At 42.1% G+C, this 21,774-nt stretch overlaps 1 protein-coding gene across 9 annotated transcripts in view; it reads left to right on the top strand.

Annotated features, from left to right (window-relative positions):
• The window catches only part of TET3 (tet methylcytosine dioxygenase 3), a 116,189-nt gene that overhangs the window by 73,386 nt on the left and 21,029 nt on the right, over positions 1 to 21,774 (top strand). For all 9 annotated transcript variants that reach the window (XM_082427099.1, XM_082427098.1, XM_082427100.1 and 6 more), the window contains 2 exons: positions 10,688 to 10,778; positions 17,833 to 17,926. In XM_082427099.1, the coding sequence (XP_082283225.1) occupies positions 10,688 to 10,778; positions 17,833 to 17,926 (185 nt within the window). The remainder of the gene's footprint in view (positions 1 to 10,687; positions 10,779 to 17,832; positions 17,927 to 21,774) is intronic.

The following is a 21,774-nucleotide window of genomic DNA, read 5'->3' as shown; positions in this document are numbered from 1 at the left end:
TGGTTGAGTAATATTCCATTGTATATATGTGCCACATCTTCTTTATCCATTCATCTGTGGATGGACACTTAAGTTGCTTCCATGTCCTGGCTATTGTAAATAGTGCTGCAATCAAAATTGTGGTACATGACTCTTTGAATTATGGTTTTCTCAGGGTATGTGCTCAGTAGTGGGATTGCTGGGTCATATGCTAGTTCTATTTTTAGTTTTTTAAGGAACCTCCATACTGTTCTCCATAGTGGCTGTATCAATTTACATTCCCACCAACAGTGCAAGAGGGTTCCCTTTTCTCCACACCCTCTCCAGCAATTATTGTTTGTAGATTTTTTTTTATTGTCCTACTTTATATTATGACACAAAAAGAATAATTTATGTTAGAACCACATCACATTAACCCTGTCTTCTTCTATTAGTCTGGGGGTTTTTTTGTTTCTTTTTTCACACACACACACTGTATTTTATTTTTACAAGAGATAAATAGACTGACACCAAGCATTGTAAATGGATGACCACAACAAAAGCAACAATGATTGCAATTACCAAACACAAAACACACTCATGCTATGTCATAATATTGACATTCAGTCCAGTAATCCTCCACTGTAACAGCTCCTTTACTTTGCAGTGAAAATTGATTTGTATATTCTTTGCCTCTGAGTCCTTGTGGGATTTTTTAAAAAATTTTTTTAAATTCAAACAAAGTCACACAAATTATAATCATCCTCATCAGCACACTCAGTCCCATGTAATTAATTTTTTTTTCTTCATCTTGATCTTTTGTTGGCACTTTTATGAGTTCATCAGTTTTTCATTAGAGTTCTGAAAATGCTTATTCATTCAGTTCAGCAGTACAGTCAGTTACCAGAAACTTGTACTTGTCAGAGTCTTTTCCATGAATTCCTTGAAGATGAAACCCTTTTATAGGAACATATTTGCAAAAGCATCACAGTACACCCAGAACTGTCTATAAATGACAAAAGACTTAAAAATGACCACAGTTAAAGATTTGATGAAAGTTCATAATAATGCAATTGACAAGGAAATTTAGTTATTTCTGAGATACACATTTTAAAGTAATAAGTAGAATTATGACTTATAACATTATACCAGAACATATAAGATTTTTAGAAATTTCATGTAATGTCTGAAACATTCATATTAACATATTTCCATACAAATAACCCAATGAAAGTTTAGTATTTGTTGTTTTGTTTGTTTGTTTTTTATACTGCAGGTTCTTATTAGTCATCAATTTTATACACATCAGTGTATACATGTCAATCCCAATCGCCCAATTCAGCACACCACCATCCCCACGCCACCGCAGTTTTCCCCCCTTGGTGTCCATATGTCTGTTCTCTACATCTGTGTCTCAACTTCTGCCCTGCAAACCAGCTCATCTGTACCATTTTTCTAGGTTCCACATACATGCCTTAATATACGATATTTGTTTTTCTCTTTCTGACTTACTTCACTCTGTATGACAGTCTCTAGATCCATCCACGTCTCAGCAAATGACTCAGTTTCGTTCCTTTTTATGGCTGAGTAATATTCCATTGTATATATGTACCACAACTTCTTTAACCATTCGTCTGTCGATGGGCATTTAGGTTGCTTCCATGACCTGGCTATTGTAAATAGTGCTGCAATGAACATTGGGGTGCATGTGTCTTTTTGAATTATGGTTTTCTCAGGGTATATGCCCAGTAGTGGGATTGCTGGGTCGTATGGTAGTTCTATTTTTAGTTTTTTAAGGAACCTCCATACTGTTTCCATAGTGGCTGTATCAATTTACATTCCCACCAATAGTGCAAGAGGGTTCCCTTTTCTCCACACCCTCTCCAGCAATTATTGTTTGTAGATTTTTTGATGATGGCCATTCTGACTGGTGTGAGGTGATACCTCATTGTGGTTTTGTTTGTTTTTATAAATTTATTTATTTTTGGCTGCATTGGGTCTTGATTGCTGCGCACAGGCTTTCTCTAGTTGTGTCGAGTGGGGGCTACTTGTTGCGGTGCACGGGCTTCTCATTGCAGTGGCTTCTCTTGTTGCGGAGCACGGGCTCTAGTTGCGCAGGCTTCAGTAGTTGCGGCACATGGGCTCAGTAGTTGTGGCTTGCGGGCTCTAGGGCACACAGGCTTCAGTAGTTGCGGCACACGGGCATAGCCTCTCCGCGACATGTGGGATCTTCCCGGACCAGGGTTTGAACCCATGTCCCCTGCATTGGCAGGCGGATTCTTAACCACTGTGCCACCAGGGAAGTCCCCTCATTGTGGTTTTGATTTGCATTTCTCTAATGATTAGTGATGTTGAGCGTCCTTTCCTGTGTTTGTTGGCAATTTGTATATCTTCTTTGGAGAAATGTCTATTTAGGTCTTCTGACCATTTTTGGATTGAGTTGTTTGTTTTTTTGATATTCAGCTGCATGAGCTGCTTGTATATTTTGGAGATTAATCCTTTGTCAGTCACTTCGTTTGCAAATATTTTCTCCCATTCTGAGGGCTGTCTTTTTGTCTTATTTATGGTTTCCTTTGCTGTGCAAAAGCTTTTAAGTTTCATTAGGTCCCATTTGTTTATTTTTGTTTTTATTTCCAGTTCTCTAGGAGGTGGGTCAAAAGGGATCTTACTGTGATTTATGTCAAGGAGTGTTCTGCCTATGTTTTCCTCTAAGAGTTTGATAGTGTGTGGCCTTACATTTAGGTCTTTAATCCATTTTGAGTTTATTTTTGTGTATGGTGTTAGGTAGTGTTCTAATTTTATTCTTTTACATGTAGCTGTCCAGTTTTCCCAGCACCACTTATTGAAGAGACTGTCTTTTCTCCATTGTATATTCTTGCCTCCTTTATCAAAGATAAGGTGACCATATGTGCATGGGTTTATCTCTGGGCTTTCTATCCTGTTCCATTGATCTATATTTCTGTTTTTGTGCCAGTGTGACACTGTCTTGATTACTGTAGCTTTGTAGTATAGTCTGAGGTCAGGGAGCCTGATTCCTCCAGCTCCATTTTTCTTTCTCCAGGTTGCTTTGCTATTTGGGGTATTCTGTGTTTCCATACAAATTGTGAAACTTTTTCTTCTACTTCTGTGAAAAATGCCCTTGGTAGTTTGGTAGGGATTCCGTTGAATCTGTAGATTGCTTTGTGTAGTATAGTCATTTTCACAATGTTGATTCTTCCAATCGAAGAACATGGTATATCTCTCCATCTGTTTGTGTCGTCTTTAATTTCTTTCATCAGTGTCTTATAGTTGTCTGTATACAGGTCTTTTGTCTCCTTAGGTAGGTTTATTCCTAGATATTTTATTCTTTTTGTTACAGTGGTAAATGGGAATGTTTCCTTAATTTCTCTTTCAGATTTTTCATCATTAGTGTATAGGAATGCAAGAGGTTTCTGTGCATTAATTTTTTTTTAATTATTTATTTATTTATTTATGGCTGTGTTGGGTCTTCGTTTCTGTGCGAGGGCTTTCTCTAGTTGTGGCAAGTGGGGGCCACTCTTCATCGCGGTGCGCGGGCCTCTCACTATCGCAGCCTCTCCTGTTGCGGAGCACAGGCTCCAGACGCGCAGGCTCAGCAGTTGTGGCGCACGGGCCCAGCCGCTCCGCGGCATGTGGGATCCTCCCAGACCAGGGCTCGAACCCGTCTCCCCTGCACTGGCAGGCAGACTCTCAACCACTGCGCCACCAGGGAAGCCCCGTGCATTAATTTTGTATCCTGCTACTTCACCAAATTCATTGATGAGCTCTAGTAGTTTTCTGGTAGCATCTTTAGGATTCTCTATGTAGAGTGTCATATCATCTGCAAACAGTGACAGCTTTACTTCTTCTTTACCAATTTGGTTTCCTTTTATTTCTTTTTCTTTGATTGCTGTGGCTAAAACTTCCAAAACTATTTTGAATAATAGTGGTGAGAGTGGACAACCTTGTCTTGTTCCTGATCTTAGAAGAAATGGTTTCAGTTTTTCACCATTGAGAACGATGTTGGCTGTGGGTTTGTCATATATGGCCTTTATTATGTTGAGGTAAGTTCCCTCCATGCCTACTTTCTGGAGGGTTTATATCATAAATGGGTGTTGAATTTTGTCAAAAGCTTTTTCTGCGTCTGTTGAGATGATCATATGGTTTTTATCCTTCAGTTTGTTAATATGGTGTATCACATTGATTTGTGTATACTGAAGAATCCTTGCATTCCTGGGGTAAACCCCACTTGATCATGGTGTATGATCCTTTTAATGTGCTGTTGGATTCTGTTTGCTATAATCTGTTGAGGATTTTTGCATCTATGTTCATCAGTGATACTGGCCTGTAGTTTTCTTTCTTTGTGACATCTTTGTCTGGTTTTGGTGTCAGGGTAATGGTGACCTCGTAGAATGAGTTTGGGAGTATTCCTGCCTCTGCTGTATTTTGGAAGAGTTTGAGAAAGATAGGCGTTAGCTCCTCTCTAAATGTTTGATAGAGTTCACCTGTGAAGCCATCTGGTCCTGGGCTTTTGTTTGTTGGAAGATTTTTAATCACAGTCTCAATATGTGCTTGTGATTGGTCTGTTTATATTTTCTATTTCTTCCTGGTTCAGTCTCAGAAGGTTGTTCTTTTCTAAGAATTTGTCCATTTCTTCCAGGTTGTCCATTTTATTGGCATATATAGTTGCTTGTAGTAATCTCTCATGATCCTTTGTATTTCCGCAGTGTTAGTTGTTACTTCTCCTTTTTCATTTCTAATTCTATTGATTTGAGTCTTCTCCCTTTTTTTCTTCTTGAGTCTGGCTAATGGTTTATCAATTTTGTTTATCTTCTCCAAGAGCCAGCTTTTAGTTTTATTGATCTTTGCTCTTGTCTCCTTCATTTCTTTTTCGTTTATTTCTGATCTGATCTTTATGATTTCTTTCCTTCTGCTAACTTTGGGGTCTTTTTGTTCTTCTTTCTCTAATTGCTTTAGGGATAAGTTTAGGTTGTTTATGTGAGATTTTGCTTGTTTCTTGAGGTAGGATTGTATTGCTGTAAAGTTCCTTCTTAGAACTGCTTTTGCTGCATCCTATAGGTTTTGGGTCATCGTGTTTTGTGTTTTTTTGTTTTAACATCTTTATTGGATTATAATTGCTTTACAATGGTGTGTTAGTTTCTGCTTTATAACAAAGTGAATCAGCTATACATATACATATATCCCCATATCTCTTCCCTCTTGCGTCTCCCTCCCTATCCCACTCCTCTAGGTGGTCACAAAGCACCGAGCTGATCTCCCTGTGCTATGCGGCTGCTTCCCACTAGCTAGCTATTTTACATTTGGTAGTGTATATATGTTCATGCCATTCTCTCACTTCGTCCCAGCTTACCCTTCCCCCTCCCTGTGTCCTCAAGTCCATTCTCTAGTAGGTCTGCATCTTTATTCCTGTCCTGCCCCTGGGTTCTTCAGAACCTTTTTTTCCTTAGATTCCATGTATATGTGTTAGCATATGGTACTTGTTTTTCTCTTTCTGGGTCGTCGTGTTTTTATTGTCACTTTTTTCTAGGTATTTTTTGATTTCCTCTTTGATTTCTTCAGTGATCTCTTGGTTATTTAGTAGTGTATTGTTTAGCCTCCATGTGTTTTTATTTTTTACAGTTTTTTCCTGTAATTGATATCTAGTGTCATAGTGTTGTGGTTGGAAAAGATACTTGATACAATTTCAATTTTCTTAAATTTACTGAGGCTTGATTGTGACCCAAGGTATGATGTATCCTGGAGAATGTTCCATGAGCACTTGAGAAGAAAGTGTATTCTGTTGTTTTTGGATGGAATGTCCTATAAATATCAGATAAGTCCATCTTGTCTAATGTGTCATTTAAAGCTTGTGTTTCCTTATTCATTTTCATTTTGGATGATCTGTCCATTGGTGAAAGTGGGGTGTTAAAAGTCCCCTACTATTGTTGTGTTACTGTCGATTTCCCCTTTTATGGCTGTTATCATTTGCCTTATGTATTGAGGTGCTCCTATGTTCGGTGCATAAACATTTATAATTTTTATATCTTCTTCTTGGATCGATCCCTTGATCATTATATAGTGTCCTTCTTTGTCTCTTGTAATAGTCTTTATTTTAAAGTCTATTTTATCTGATACGAGAATTGCTACTCCAACTTTCTTTTGATTTTCATTTGCATGGAGTATCTTTTTCCATCCCCTCACTTTCAGTCTGTATGTGTCCCTAGGTCTGAAGTGGGTCTCTTGTAGACAGCATATATATGGGTCTTGTTTTTGTATCCATTCAGCTAGTCTGTGTCTTTTGTTGGAGCATTTAATCCATTTACATTTAAGGTAATTATTGATATATATGTTCCTGTTACCATTTTCTTAATTGGTTTGGTTTGTTTTTGTAGGTCTTTTCCTTCTCTTGTGTTTCCTGCCTAGAGAAGTTCCTTTAGCGTTTGTTGTAAAGCTGGTTTGGTGGTGCTGAATTCTCTTAACTTTTGCTTGTCTGTAAGGGTTTTAATTTCTCTGTCAAATCTGAATGAGATCCTTACTGGCTAGAGTAATCTTGGTTGTAGGTTTTTCCCTTTTATCACTTTAAATATGTCCTGCCACTCCCTTCTGGCTTGCAGAGTTTCTGCTGAAAGATCAGCTGTTAACCTTATGGGTATTCCCTTGTATGTTATTTGTTGCTTTTAATATTTTTGCTGGTTTTAATATTTTCCTTTGTATTTAATATTTGTTAGTTTGATTAATATGTGTCTTGGCATGTTTCTCCTTGGATTTATCCTGTATGGGACTCTCTGTGCTTCTTGGACTTGATTGACTATTTCCTTTCCCATACTAGGGAAGTTTTCAACTATAATCGCTTCAAATATTTTCTCAGTCCCTTTCTTTGTCTCTTCTTCTTCTGGGACCCCTATCATTCGAATGTTGGTGCATTTAATGTTGTCCCAGAGGTCTCTGAGACGGTCCTCAATTCTTTTTTCTTTATTCTGCTCTGCGGTAGTTATTTCCACTATTTTATCTTCCAGGTCACTTACCTGTTTTATGCCTCAGTTATTCTGCTATTGATTCCTTCTAGAGAATTTTAAATTTCATTTATTGTGTTGTTCATCACTGTTTGTTTGCTTTTTAGTTCTCCTAGGTCCTTGTTAAACATTTCTTGTATTTTCTCCATTCTATTTCCAAGATTTTGGATCATCTTTACTATCATTACTCTGAATTCTTTTTCAGGTAGACTGCCTGTTTCCTCTTTATTTGTTTGGTCTGGTGGGTTTTTACGTTGCTCCTTGATCTGCATATTTCTCTGTCTTCTCATTTTTTTTAACTTACTGTGCTTGGGGTCTCCTTTTCGCAGGCTGCAGGTGCGTAGTTCCCGTTGTTTTTGGTGTCTGCCCCCAGTGAGTGAGGTTGGGTCAGTGGCTTGTGTAGGCTTCCTGGTAGAGGGGACTGGTGCCTGTGTTCTGGTGGGTGGGGCTGGATCTTGTCTTTCTGGTGGGCAGGGCTGTGTCTGGTGGTGCGTTTTGGGGTGTCTGTGAACTTAGTATGATTTTAGGCGGCCTCTCTGCTAATGGGTGGGGTTGTGTTCCTCTCTTGCTAGTTGTTTGGCATAGGGTGTCCAGCACTGGAGCTTGCTGGCCGTTGGGTGGAGCTGGGTCTTAGCGTTGAGACGGAGATCTCTGCGAGAGCTCTCACCAATTGATATTACGTGGGACCGGGAGGTCTCTGGTGGTCCAGTGTCCTGGACTTGGCTCTCCCACCTCGGCGGCTCAGGCCTAGCACCTGGCTGGAGCACCAAGACCCTGTCAGCCACAATGCTCAGAAGAAAAGGGAGAAGAAAAAAGGAAGAAAAATAAATAAATAAAATAATAAAATGAAAAAAATAAATAATCAAAATAAAAGAAGAGAGCAACCAAACCAATAAACAAATCCACCAATGATAACAAGCACTAAAAACTAAACTAAAATAAATATAAAAATCAGAAACAAATCAGTTGCAAACAGCAAACCCCAAGTCTACTGTTGCTCCCAAAGTCCGCTGCCTCAATTTTGGGAACATTTGTTGTCTAGTCAGGTATTCCACAGAGGCAGGGTTCATCAAGTTGATTGTGGGGATTTAATATGCTGCTCCTTGGGCTGCACGGAGAGATTTCCCTTTCTCTCCTTTGTTCGCACAGCTCCTGGGGTTCAGCTTTGGTTTTGGCCCCACCTCTGTGTGTAGATCACCCTCAGGCATCTGTTCCCGCCCAGACAGGAGGGGGTTAAAGCAGCGGCTGATTAGGGCACTCTTGCTCACTCAGGTGGGGGGAGGGAGGGGTACAGTAGTCATAATTGGAATGCAGGGCAAGCCTCCGGCGGCAGAGACCGGTGTGACATTGCAACGGCCTGAGGCGCGCCGTGTGTTCTCCCAGGGAAGTTGTCCCTGTATCTCGGGACCCTGGCAGTGGCGGGCTGCACAGGCTCCCGGGGGTGTGTGGATAGTGACCTGTGCTTGCACACAGGATTCTTAGTGGCGGCAGCAGCGGCGTTAGTGTTTCATGCCCGTCTCTGGGGTCCGAGCCGATAGCCACGGCTCGTGCCCATCTCTGGAGCTTGCTTAGGCGGTGCTCTGCCTTTCTGTGGGCACACTGGGGAGGAATGCTGTCTCCTCGCGCACCCCAAAAGAATGGTCTCTTGCCTCTTCAGCAGGTCCAGACTTTTCCCCAACTCCCTCCCAGCTAGCTGTGGCGCACTAGGCCCCTTCAGACTGTGTTCACACAGCCAACCCCAGTCCTCTCGCTGGGATCTGGCCTCCAAAGCCCGAGCCTCAGCTCCCAACCCCCGCCCGCCCCTGCGGGTGAGCAGACAAGCCTCTCAGGCTGGTGAGTGCTGGTCAGCACCGCTCCTCCGTGCAGGAATCTCTCCGCTTTGCCCTCTGCACCCCTGTGGCTACGCTCTCCTCCGTGGCTCCGAAGCTTCCCTCCGCCCACCCCCGAGGTGCACATCCCGTCCCTATTCTTTGTCTCTGTTTTTTCTTTTTTCTTTTGCCCTACCTGGGTACGTGGGGAGTTTCTTGCCTTTTGGGAAGTCTGAGGTCTTCTGCCAGCGTTCAGTAGGTGTTCTGTAGGAGTTGTTCCACATGTAGATGTGTTTTTGATGTATTTATCGGGAGGAAAGTGATCTCCATGTCTTACTCCTCTGCCATCTTGAAGGTCCTCCCCAAATTAATCATTTTAAAGTGTACAATTCACTGACATTTAGTACATTCACAATATTGTGAAATAATCACCTCTATCTAGTTCCAAAACACTTTCATCATTCTAAAATAAAATCCTATACCCATTAAGTAGTAACTCTCCATTCCTCCCTCCTCCCAGCCTCTGGCAACCGTCATTCTGCTTTCTGTTTCTATGGATTTACCTATCCTGGATTATTTCATATGAATGGAATCATGCGATATATGTGCTATTTTGTGTCTGACTTTTTCACTTATTGTAATGTTTTTGAAGGTTCGTCCACATTGTAGCATGTATCAGTACTTCATTCCTTTCTCTTTTTTTAATTGTGGTAAAACATACATAATATAAAATTTGACATTTTAACCATTATTTAGTGTATAGTTTAGTGGCATTAATTACATTCACAATATTGTGCAACCATCACCACTATCTATTTCTAAAACTGTTTCAACACTAAACAGAAACTCTATTAAGTAATAAGTCCCCATTCCCCACTCCTCCCAGCTGTTGGTAACCTCTAATCTAATTTTTACCTCTATGAATTTACCTATTCTAGATATATCCTATAAGTAGAATCATACAATATTTGTCCTCTTGTGTCTGGCTTATTTCACTTAGCCTAACATTTTCCAGGTTCATCCATGTTACAGCATATATCATAATAAATCCTTTTTTTTTTTTTTAAAGCTTTTTCCTTTGTGATGAGAACTCTTTTTTTTTTTTTTAATTTTTATTTATTTATTTATTTATTTATTTATGGCTGTGTTGGGTCTTCGTTTCTGTGCGAGGGCTTTCTCTAGTTGCGGCAAGTGGGGGCCACTCTTCATCGCGGTGCGTGGGCCTCTCACTATCGCAGGCTCTCCTGTTGCAGAGCACAGGCTGCAGACGCGCAGGCTCAGTAATTGTGGCTCACGGGCCCAGCCGCTCCGCAGCATGTGGGATCTTCCCAGACCGGGGCTCGAACCCGTGTCCCCTGCATTGGCAGGCAGATTCTCAACCACTGCGCCACCAGGGAAGCCCCAGAATAAATCCTTTTTATGGTCGAATAATATTCTGCTGTATGGATATACCACATTTTGTTCATCTGTTGATGGACACTTGTGTTGTTTTCGCCTTTTGGCTCTTGTAATAATGCTGCAATGAACAGTGCATACAGGTGTTGTTTGAGTCCTTGTTTCCAGCTTGTTTGGGTCTGTACCTAGGAGTGGGGTGGTTTGCCAACCTCTGGTCTAGATTATGTATAATGATAAACTAAATTCCAGAGTAGTTAGGCCTCAGTCTTGATAATGCATAGTTTTATCAGATTTTTTAATTTTTGCCAATTTGGTCTGTGTGTAATGGTGTTTCATTGTGATTTTAATTTGTATTTCCTGATTTCTAATGGGGGTGAACATATTTCCACATGTTTATAAGCCATTGAACTTCCTGTTTTGTACTATGCTATTAATTTTCCTATTGATGGTTTGCCTTCCTAAATTAATATTGATGAATTGATGTCTCCAAATAATGTTTACTCTGTATTTCTGCAGAACAAATAGTGGAGAAAGATGAAGGTCCGTATTATACTCATCTGGGATCTGGCCCCACGGTAGCCTCCATCCGGGAACTCATGGAGGAGCGGTGAGTGATATACAGATGTCCAAGAAGAAATGGGCAAGTTGTTAATAGAATATGGATTTTAAGCACCTCTCGTTTTCATTGCCTTATACTAGACAGCCTACAGAAAGGAATCCCTGATACACAGACTGAAAAGTTGAATGTGGGATTTTCACCCCCAGTGCCCTGGGTTTCTTTCTGTCTATAGGTCTGCCCTTTACAGACCCCCATAACCCCCTTTTATCTCACTCTTTCTTGAAATATTTTTTATTAAAGAAATGGGGTTAAATGGATGTATGTTCTGTAGAGTTTCCCATGGTCTGAAGTTTGCTGCTACCTTTCCTGTGGTATTGTTTAACAGGTTCTTCTGCTGCCCTGTGTTGTGTAAATTGGTTAGATCTAAAGGCTTGATCAGAATCAGATTGTTTCTTTCTTTCAAAACTACTTCCTAGGTGGTGTTTTGTACCACCAATAGGAGAAATGTATGCCTTGTCTTTGGCCAGTGGGCACCTATTCACATTGTCTCCTGAGTCCTTTTGACATGATCCTAGGAGTTCTTGATTTCTCGTATTTTTATTGGGGGAAGAAGTATTTAGAAAACAGACTCTGGGTGCTGGGGGTGCTCATTTTCTAGGCCATTTCAGTAGAAAGAGCCAAGGTGTATGTGTAGGTTTTTTATTTTTGCTATTGCTTAGTGATTAAATACATACACTGAGTTTATATACACTTCCAATTCGAACTCAAGACTATAGGGCTTTTACTTAACAGCTCTGTTTTGCTTTTTTAAGCAGTTTTGTACAGATAGAAACTTTAAAATCTATGTACGTGTCCACAGTAGATATTAAATACTGTGAGTTCCAGTGTGTAGAGAGGTAAAAATAGCTTGGTGATTGAGAGCATATGGACACTGGAGCTAGACTAAGGTCCAGTCCTGGCCCTTCCACTTACTGATGAGTTCTTTGGTAAGTTGCTTTACTTCTCTGTGACTGATGAGTTCTTTGGTAAGTTGCTTTACTTCTCTGTGACTCGGTTTTCTTATCTGCAAAATGGAGAAAATAAAAGTATATACGTTGGAGGAGAGCTATGAGGATAAACTGAATTGATGTCTGGAAAGCACTTAGTGCTTACTAGTAAATATTACATACAGGGTGTCTACATCATATCTGCATTTACTGACTGCATTTTTTTAACAAACATTAGTATTTTAATAGTAAAGGCGTAAATTATGTAAGACATAAACATGTTTGCTCATACATATACATAGACATACAGATGTGTGGAAGGCTGGGGGCTGAGAATTGTAGCTTAGAATTTCTACAAATTCGGGGACCAGATTTTGTCTGACCAGGGTAACTAATACTGTCATTAATATAGCAGGGAACATGATTTTGAACTAAATAACTGTAGTGATATCCCCGAATGAATAAAAGGTAAGATGGACGGAGCACAGTGATCTGCTATAAACGCTCTTAATTATCGTGTACCATCTGGAAACATTTATATTCATAGTAGCCCATCAGAAAAGCATTTGATCCAAGACCCAATCTGTAAATTCAAGACTGATTGAAAGAGCACCTCTGAGTCCATAAGAATCATCAAAAAGTCTACAAATAACAAATGTTGGCAAGGATGTAGAGAAAAGGGAACCCTAGTACACTGTTGGTGAGAATGAAACATTTAAAACAGTGTGTGGGTTATTCATGCACGCCTGCATGTGCCCACATGTGTATGTGTTGCAGCTTCGAGGTTGGAGTGGGCGTTGTTTTGGCCAGCGATTTTTTTTTTTAACATATTTATTGGAGTATAATTGCTTTACAATGGTGTGTTAGTTTCTGCTTTATAACAAAGTGAATCAACTATACATATACATATATCCCCATATCTCTTCCCTCTTGCGTCTCCCTCCCTCCCACCCTCCCTATCCCACTCCTCTAGGTGGTCACAAAGCACCGAGCTGATCTCCCTGTGCTATGCGGCTGCTTCCCAGTAGCTATCTATTTTACATTTGGTAGTGTATATATGTCCATGCCACTCTCTCACTTTGTCCCGGCTTACCCTTCCCCCTCCCTGTGTCCTCAAGTCCATTCTCTAGTAGGTCTGTGTCTTTATTCCCATCCTGCCCCTAGGTTCTTCATTACCTTTTTTTTTTTTTTAGATTCCATATATGTGTTAGCATACGGTATTTGTTTTTCTCTTTCTGACTTACTTCACTCTGTATGACAGACTCTAGGTCCATCCTCCTCAGTACAAATAACTCAATTTCGTTTCTTTTTATGGCTGAGTAATATTCCGTTGTATATATGTGCCATATCTTCTTTATCCATTCATCTGTGGATGGACACTTAGGTTGCTTCCATGTCCTGGCTATTGTAAATAGAGCTGCAATGAACATTTTGGTACATGACTCTTTGGATTATGGTTTTCTTAGGGTATATGCCCAGTAGTGGGATTTCTTGGTCATATGCTAGTTCTATTTTTAGTTTTTTAAGGAACCTCCATACTGTTCTCCATAGTGGCTGTATCAATTTACATTCCCACCAACAGTGCAAGAGGGTTCCCTTTTCTCCACACCCTCTCCAGCATTTATGGTTTGTAGATTTTTTGATGATGGCCATTCTGACTAGTGTGAGGTGATACCTCATTGTAGTTTTGATTTGCATTTCTCTAATGATTAATGATGTTGAGCATTCTTTTTGGCCAGCGATTTTGTGAGGAATCTTGACACTATTGTTTACAGGTTGAGGGCTGCAGGGGAGTCAGATGTACAAGTTTGATCTGGGACAGTTTTTATGTGTGTTTTTTTTTTGGTAACAATTTTGCAAGATTTCTAGACAGCTCTCTCAATAACTTTTAGTTATGGAAGAGTATGTTTTGAAACAAGGATTAAGAGATAATGATAAAGTTGAGATTTGTCCTTTTTTTTTTTTGTCATTGCTTTAAAAATAACAGCCAAGTGTAGATTCTTCAGAAACTGATCCAAGGGTGGAATTCCTCTCAAGACCAGGAATACTTGTGTTTTCCCTCAGCAACTGGTTTATTTTTATCTTAAGGGCCTTGTAAATCATGGAACAGATTGTGTTTCCATCTTTATGTTGGCTGCTAGTAAGCTTAGAGCCAGATTTGTGTATCCTCATTAGGAGGAACGTAATTTCTCATCTTTGGCCCGTGGGAGCCTATTCAGGTTCACTCCTGAGTCCTTTTGACATGACCCTAAGGGGTCTTCATTAGCTTCCTTGATTTCTCATGTGATGAAATGTTCTAGGCTCATCTCTTAAAAATACGCACAAGATCCCACCGTTTGCATTTTGCATAACAACATCATGTCTGTTTCCCCCTTTACTCTGATTTCATCACCTGTTATTTTTATCACATAGACATCTTTTTAAGCTCCTTCTGTAACAGGAGGGGAATGAATGATTGCTGAAAATCACCTGGAAGGGGGTCTAGTTTGTGAATGATCCAGGCTATCTCTTTCTCTAGACTTCCCCCCCAACCCTTTCTCTGCAGGACTGCTCCACTGCCAGGAGTTGGCCAAGGCAAGGAGGGAAGAAAACTGAAATCCAGGGGATGTTGGTGCTTTTAGTTTATCTGGGAAAGACTGTGAAAGGAGGAGGTTGAAAGCAAGTCCTAAAATATTATCAGATTTGTTAATGGGTTCCATACCTCCTGGGTACCCGGGTCCTTGTTGTCATAGATAATTGGAGTCAGGTGTTCAAACCCATGTCTGAGAATGGCCTGCTGCACAGGGCCACATGTCCTCTAACTGGAAAGGGGATTCTCTGCAGCCTAGGAGTTCATTAAATGTTCATTCTAGGAGTGAAAGCACCAACACCATGCCAGCAAATCCTCTGAGTTTGGGGGGAACTGGTCTCATTAATGTGTGATAGAGGTAACCCTGAAGAATCACAACTTTAGATCAGCGGTTATCAAGCTTGAGCATGCTTCAGGTCTCTGGAGGACTTATGAAAGCACAGATCGCTGGGCCCCACCCCAAGATTTCTGACCCAGCAGGTCTGGGATGGGACCCAAGAGTCTGCATTCCTCCCAAGTTTCCAGAGGATGCTGGTCCCAGCACCACCTTTGAGAATCACTGGCTAAGACGATCAAGTTACCCTTTAGAATAAGGTTTCAGCCTACACTTCCAGACTTAGTTTAGGGTCTAGGAGTTCACCTATATCCTAGCCTCTTAATGATAGGCCAGAAAGTAAAACATTTAAGAAAAAAGAACTAAATCCAGAGTTGGTTGGTTGTCTTTAAACACAGAGACAGTTCTGGTTTAAAAAAAAAAAAAAATTCTAACTGATCAGACAGTGCTTGGCCCTTTTATTTGCTCTCAAATATGAAGTTCATTAGAGGAAGCGTTTCTCACAAGGATGGGACGGTGGGGAAGGTCTTGGTCAGAAAGCCCTAGTCTGTGTCCTCAGCTCACCCTCCTGTGGGGAACACGATATCCTGTCTGTTCCAGTGAGAACAGTATGGTCACCTCAGGTTGTTCTTCCCACAGCGACCCCAGGACACACTGAGTGCCCAGGCTCTGCGCTCCTGATAGATGCTTGTGGAGCTGAAAGTTTTCCAGGAACCAAACAAAAGCAGCAGTATCTGGTCTTTTCCTCTTGAGCCAGACCATGCTATATAAACTCCCCAGAGTCCTGTCTCCAAACACATTCTATAAGGGACTAACATAGCCTTAGAATTTTAATGTGGCAGTTATCAGCTTTTCACCTCATTCCTGAGGTCCTGAGTGAAATAGAGAACATTGAACTCAGAGAAACCTTAGATCAGCATTTTTTAAAATATTTGTTTTCTTTTCCAATTACAAAAATAAAACATGTCTATAAAAGGCTGTTTTTAAAAAGTCTAGAGTGAATAAAGCTCTCTAATAATTATCCTTCTTAGAAGAAAATATTTTTTAAAAGTTTGACACTTACGTTACTATTTTTTCTAAGCATTTACGGAGATACACGTACGTATATAGAGAAATTTTTAACAAAATGGGATCAAGAATACTATCCCCATGTTTGTAGCTATTACCCCCCACCCCACTTAATTTCTTTCATGTCAGTACCTACAATTCTGTAGAATCCTTTTTGACGACTACATGGTTTTTCCATTGCATGGACATTTATTTTATAATGTTTTATTTAGCCAGTCCTATACTGGATATTTAAGTTCTCTCTAAATTTTCTGTTGTTGATGCAACAATGAATATCTTCTTCCTAAATCTTGGTGTATTTGTACAGTTATGTCTGAGGTAGAGATTCCTAGAAGTAGAGTGGATGAGATAAAGAATTATATGTAACTATATATGTATTTATATAAAGAATATGTAAAACAGAATATGTAGTAGCTATGATAACATTATCCTCTATTAAATAGTATATTAACATAATATGCTGTGACCAGATTGGATTTATTACAGAAATATAAGGATTGTTTGATTTAGACAGTCTGTTAAAATAGCATACCTTGTTAATTGACCAAAGGAGAAAAACCATTCAATCATCTATGTCCTTAGTTGCTAAAAATGTATTTGATAAAATTGATCGATTCTTGATTAAAAATCCTTAGAACGAGGACTTCCCTGGTGGTGCAGTGGTTAAGAATCCGCCTGCCATTGCAGGGGACATGGATTCTAGCCCTGGTCTGGGAAGATCCCACATGCCGCGGAGTAACTAAGCCCGTGCACAACTACTGAGCCACGTGCCACAACTACTGAAGCCCGCGTGCCTAGAGCCCGTGCTGCGCAACAAGAGAAGCCACCGCAACGAGAAGCCCGCGCACCGCAACCAAGAGTAGCTCCTGCTCGCCGCAACTAGAGAAAGCCCGTGCGCAGCAACGAAGACCCAATGCAGCAAAAAAAAAAAAAAAAAATCCTTAGAACAGGAAACGCTTAGAGCCCTTCAAAGTAAGGGAGTCTCTATCTCTATCCCAAAGTCAGCGAGCTTCATGCCCAGGGATGAGTAGTTAGAAACATTTCCAGTAAAGTCAAGAAATAAGCAAGGATGCCTGCTAGTGCTTTGGAAGGGGCTGGCCAGTACAGACAGACAAGAGATGGAAATAGAGGCATGGAAAGTGGAAAGAAGGAGGTGGCAAATAACCAGTATTTGCAGATGATATAATATTGTACTTGAAACTAAAAAGCTATTAAAAATAAGACAATTCAGTAAGATGGATGTTTACAGTATTAAGAATAATTAGTATTTATTGGGCTCTTCCCTCATGCCAGGAACTTCAGAGTACTTTATTGCACTCCCTGTGGATTATCTCATTTGATCTTTTCCCAGGCCTAGGAGACAGGAACCAGTTTTATATCCATTTTACAGATGAGGAAACTGAGGCTTAGAGAAGTTCAGTCATTTGGCCATGGTCCTGTAACAAGAAAGTGCTGCGCTGGCACTCAAGCCCCAGCTCTCTGACCTCCAAGGCTGCACTTTAACCGCCATTGCCCCCAGGTAGCTGTGTGGCCTTGGGCAGGTCAGTTCAGCTCTGGGGGCCACAGTTTCTTCACCTCTGAATGTGGTGAGTCACTGAGTGTGTGCACACATGTATGGGCCAGGGCAGGGGTGTGTGCAGGAACCAGACGTGTTTACTGTCCAAGGGAATCTCAGAGCCAGTTTGTACTGGGTAGGGTCACTTCCCCCTGGCCTCAGCTATATGTCCTCATCTGTTCAAATGTCAGTTGGGGATTGTTGAAAGAGAATAATAAGGGTTTCCCCATTTGTTTTCTTTTGTCTATTGCATTTTACTGAATTTATAAATAACTAACTCTGCTAACAGGGCTGGATACAAATGCCTGTGTTGAGCCTTGGGTTTGAGTGCTCAGAGGTAATAATCAGAGACCTTCTGCCCTGGGACAGAGCGGAGCCAGGTGGACCAGGGGCCCTGGGAGTCTGTAAGTGGAGCTGTGTCCCCAGAGGCTTTCACACGGAATAAACATTTAAATCTTTCTCTTCCTTCTCTATTGCCCCGCAGTAACTAGAAACCCTAGCTGAAACACACTGAGGCTTGCCTTCTTACCAAGACTTGCTCTCCTTTGGGGTTCAGCTGTGCTAATGGTGCCTTCTGTCTCCCTCTCCAGGTACGGAGAGAAGGGGAAAGCCATCCGGATCGAGAAGGTCATCTACACGGGGAAGGAAGGGAAGAGCTCACGGGGCTGTCCCATCGCAAAGTGGGTACGTGTCAAAGCTCCACAGCCCAAGCTGGGCCGGGGAGTGGAGGGCAGACGTGTGCACTGTCCAGGGAGCTGTGAGCCAGCGTCTGGTGCTGGTTAGGGTCATCTTCCCCCAGCCTCAGCTGTTAGTCCTCACTTTGTTTAAATGCCAGCCTCTGATGTCCAGGGCTGGCCTTGGAACCGCTCTGGTCATTACTCTCAGCTCATACTGCCCGTGTGGTTCAGGGCTGCAGAGGGAGGGAGGAGAAGCGGAAGCTGGAGATGTCATCTTGCTCAAGGCTGAACCCCACCACAGTCCCTGTGACTCCTCTGCCCGCTTTGTGTGCCCTGGAGCTGCAGGTGTTCCTGTCTCCTGTCCACAAGAACGAAGCCTCTGGACAGGGTCAGGGACAGCATTGCATCTGTTTTACTTCTGAGCCACTGTTTCCTATAAGGCAGCCTGTGTGTCTTGGTAGAGGGGACGTCAATGACTCAGACCCCAGTTTCACCCAAAGTTTTCTGACCTTGCCCTTCCAGTCCTCATAGAGCACTTTAGAACCACTGCGGAACCAGTGCCCAGAGCAGCAGCAAGGTTATCAGGTAGCTGTTTGCTCAGTGCTTGGTAGGGAGAATATACATGGAAAATAGAAGGCTCCTTCCCTGTGTTCAAGCTGCTTATGATGTAGAGACACAGGAAGTAAGATCATGGAGACTTTAATAATCGAGGTTTAACACCGAGAGGCAGACTTGGTGCTGTAGAGTTCAGGGGCAAGGGACATGACCAGCAGGCTGGGTTTCCCAGAGAAGGTGGCTATGCGTGGAGCCATATTAAATGGGCCAGGAGAAGGTAAGAGCATTCCTGGTGAGGAGAGTCATACTGGCAAAGGCAAAAAGGCTGGGTGAACGTACACATGGCTCACTTTGAGTGAGGGATGGTGGTAAGATGACCTTTGTCATCCTCTGTCCATCTGCGCACATGCCTGTTTTTATCTGGTCTATACCCCATGGCTTTGTACCTTTATGTTTAATGAAGATGAAAGATGTCTGAACCTGAACTACCACATATCTATTTGTAGCAATTTTCAGACAGTAGTGAAGAATTATCTGGAAAAATCTGGAATACTTAAGAGTATTCACAGGTATGTAGAAGCATGTTGTCCCCACCCTTGTGAAAGATGGTCAATACAGTGGGAGGTTGACTATGTCTGCGGCTGATCACGGTAGGGTGTTATCCCCCCAGAGAACCTATTAGAGAAATGGCATTGTCCCTCTCTCCTGCTAATTCAGGCAGTTGTTGAGGGATTCCAAAGTCTTGGGCAAGAAACTGAAGATCCTTGGGGCGTAGGTAGAGATAGGGACTTCTCAGCTTCAGAAACAGCACCTTAAAGAAAGAAGACACCTGGCTATGTGGATGGTGTTGAGGATGAGAACATGCATTTCCAGTCCCCAGACACCCGTGGTCAAGCTTTAGCTCTTGACCAGCTCTTGTATGTCTCTGCTGAGGGCTGAGGAGGAAGTTGCCCAGGTAAAGCATGAGATCAGTTTCTGGGGCTGTGAGAGGGAAGCAGAATGATGGAGGCGGGGGAGGAACTTGGTCCTCAGAACTTTGGTCCTCCAGAGTCTGTGGACAAATGCCCAGAGCAGGACACATGTAGCACAGTGCTTTGTCCAAAGGTTGGAATAACTTGTGGGTATCACCAAGTCTGGTGGGGGAGGCCAGCTTTGAAAGAAAAGCTCAGATAGAAGGGAATACATAGTGACAGAGAGGTGAGGAAATTCTGTATCTGATGAGTGAAGATAAAAGGAGAGAGGAAAGAAAATTTTTTTATGAGAAGAGTGGTAGATCATAGAACTGTTACAGTGGCAAGAAAAAGGCCATGCTGAGTTGTGGTGTTTTTTTTTTTTCCTCTTTTATAGCCATCTCTCATAGTGCGGTGGACTTCTCTTATTTTTTGCCTACACAGCCACCAAATACCCTATGTATTTTGGTTGTAGAGCTCATCTAGAGTTCCACCTCCTTGGAAGTTAGAGAAGGGGCAGGTGTTCCCTTTCTCTGGCCACCCCCCCCGGGGAAGTGACCCACAAATGCTAAGAAGGACAGATTATCCTTGGTGGCAGCATGGCATCAAGAGCGCAGGAAGTGGTCCATGGCCACGGGGGAGTGGCAACATCCAGCTGCCTGTGGTGGACAGTGCCTTCTGTGGCTCTCCCTACTTCCCCTGTCCCATGTCTAGAGCCTGGGCTTTCTTTCCAACTGGGGTTCATGTCTGTGTTTGCAGCCTGAACCCCCAGCCAATACCTTCATTACAAGCAGTGTACCTAACAAGTTCTAGACTTAACCGGCTAGGATCTTGGGGGACAAAGCTGAGGTGCATCATGGATACCCAGCAAATGTGTGTTGAGAGAATGATCTAAGAAAGCAATGGGGACTACCCAGAGAGCCTGCTGGTAGTCTCTATTTTAAGGTGGCCTGTACAAAGTATGGAAGTCACCAAGCATGGGAGTAAGGGAGTGACCCACGGAGCATTCCAAAGGCTCAGAATAAACAGAGGCATGCCAGAAGCAAACACTGCAGACGGAAAAAATGGGCTTTTGGTAGAAGAATCATGGAGATGCTGCTTCGCCAGCCTGTAAAGGTAACAGGTCAGAAGGCAGATATTTGAAGACCCTTCAGGGGCATGGTAGAGTAGACTTACTGGGGAACCCCAGTGGTTGGAACTAAGTACCAAGGGTGAGAGTTATGGGGGAATAGATTTGAGTTTCTGCCTGGTGCTGTTCTAGGTTCAGTGCTCAGGGAATTCCTGCCCAGAATCTAGGTGATTTGTTTACAATCCTGTGATGGCATGTGAACAGTCTGTGTTGCCATGCTCGAGTGTTGGTTTGTTCACACCTTACGTTGGCCTTTGACTTTTGCACTTTGTGTATTTCATCCTGCTGTGTTCCTTCATAGAGTGTGGATAGGGAGCTCCGCTTTGTTATAGCTTTTTTGAGTGTACCCAAAGGTCTGCGAGGGTGCCACAGGGCTGTCTGCTCATGCCTAGTCACCTTTATGTGTTTGTCACTTGGGAAACCCAAAGGGCGTGACCTCAGTCTTAACTTTGACAGGTCGGGTGTCTCTGTGTGCTCTGAACGTGTGTTGCACATGAGTGCAATTAGTCAGTGCGCTGCCCGGGCAATGAGCAGAGGTTGACAATAGTGTCTCAGAAACCCTAGTACCTACGATGTGTGCAGATGCCCATGAAATGCCCGACTCAGCCTGCAGTAGGCCAATCACACAGGGATATGATTAATGGCATGTTCATATATTTACTGAGCCACAAAAACAATTTTATAAATAAATTGATGTAATCGATGCTTCCACAAAGGGTGAGGGTGGTGGACACCATTATTGCTGTGGCTCAAAACAGGAACTCTTGGCCCAGTTTTATGTTTTGTTTAGCATACAAGGTGTCCTTTAAATTTTTGAAGCAAATTCTGATACATGCTGTATCATGGATGAAACTTAAGGACATTATGCTAAGTGAAATAAAGCCAGTCATTAAAGGACAAATGCTGTATGATTCCACTTTTATGAGGTACCCAGAGTAGTCAGATTAAGAGAGTCAGAAAGCAGGATGGTTGTTACCATGGGCTGTGGGCAGGGGAGAATGGAGAGTTATTGTAAATGGGTGTAGAGTTTCTTTTTTTTTTTTAATTAATTAATTAATTTTATTTATTTTGGCTGCGTTGGGTCTTCGTTGCTGTGTGCGGGCTTTCTGTAGTTGCAGCGAGCGGGGGCACTCTTCGTTGCAGTGTGCAGGCTTCTCATTGCCGTGGCTTCTCTTGTTGTGGAGCATGGGCTCTAGGCGCGTGGGCTTCAGTAGTTGCAGC

This window comes from Balaenoptera physalus, assembly GCF_965194825.1.
Source record: "Balaenoptera physalus genome assembly, chromosome: 15".
In the NCBI taxonomy this organism is placed as follows: domain Eukaryota; kingdom Metazoa; phylum Chordata; class Mammalia; order Artiodactyla; family Balaenopteridae; genus Balaenoptera; species Balaenoptera physalus.
The sequence above is the reverse complement of the archived record's forward strand: the minus strand, read 5'-3'. Positions and strand labels throughout refer to the sequence as shown.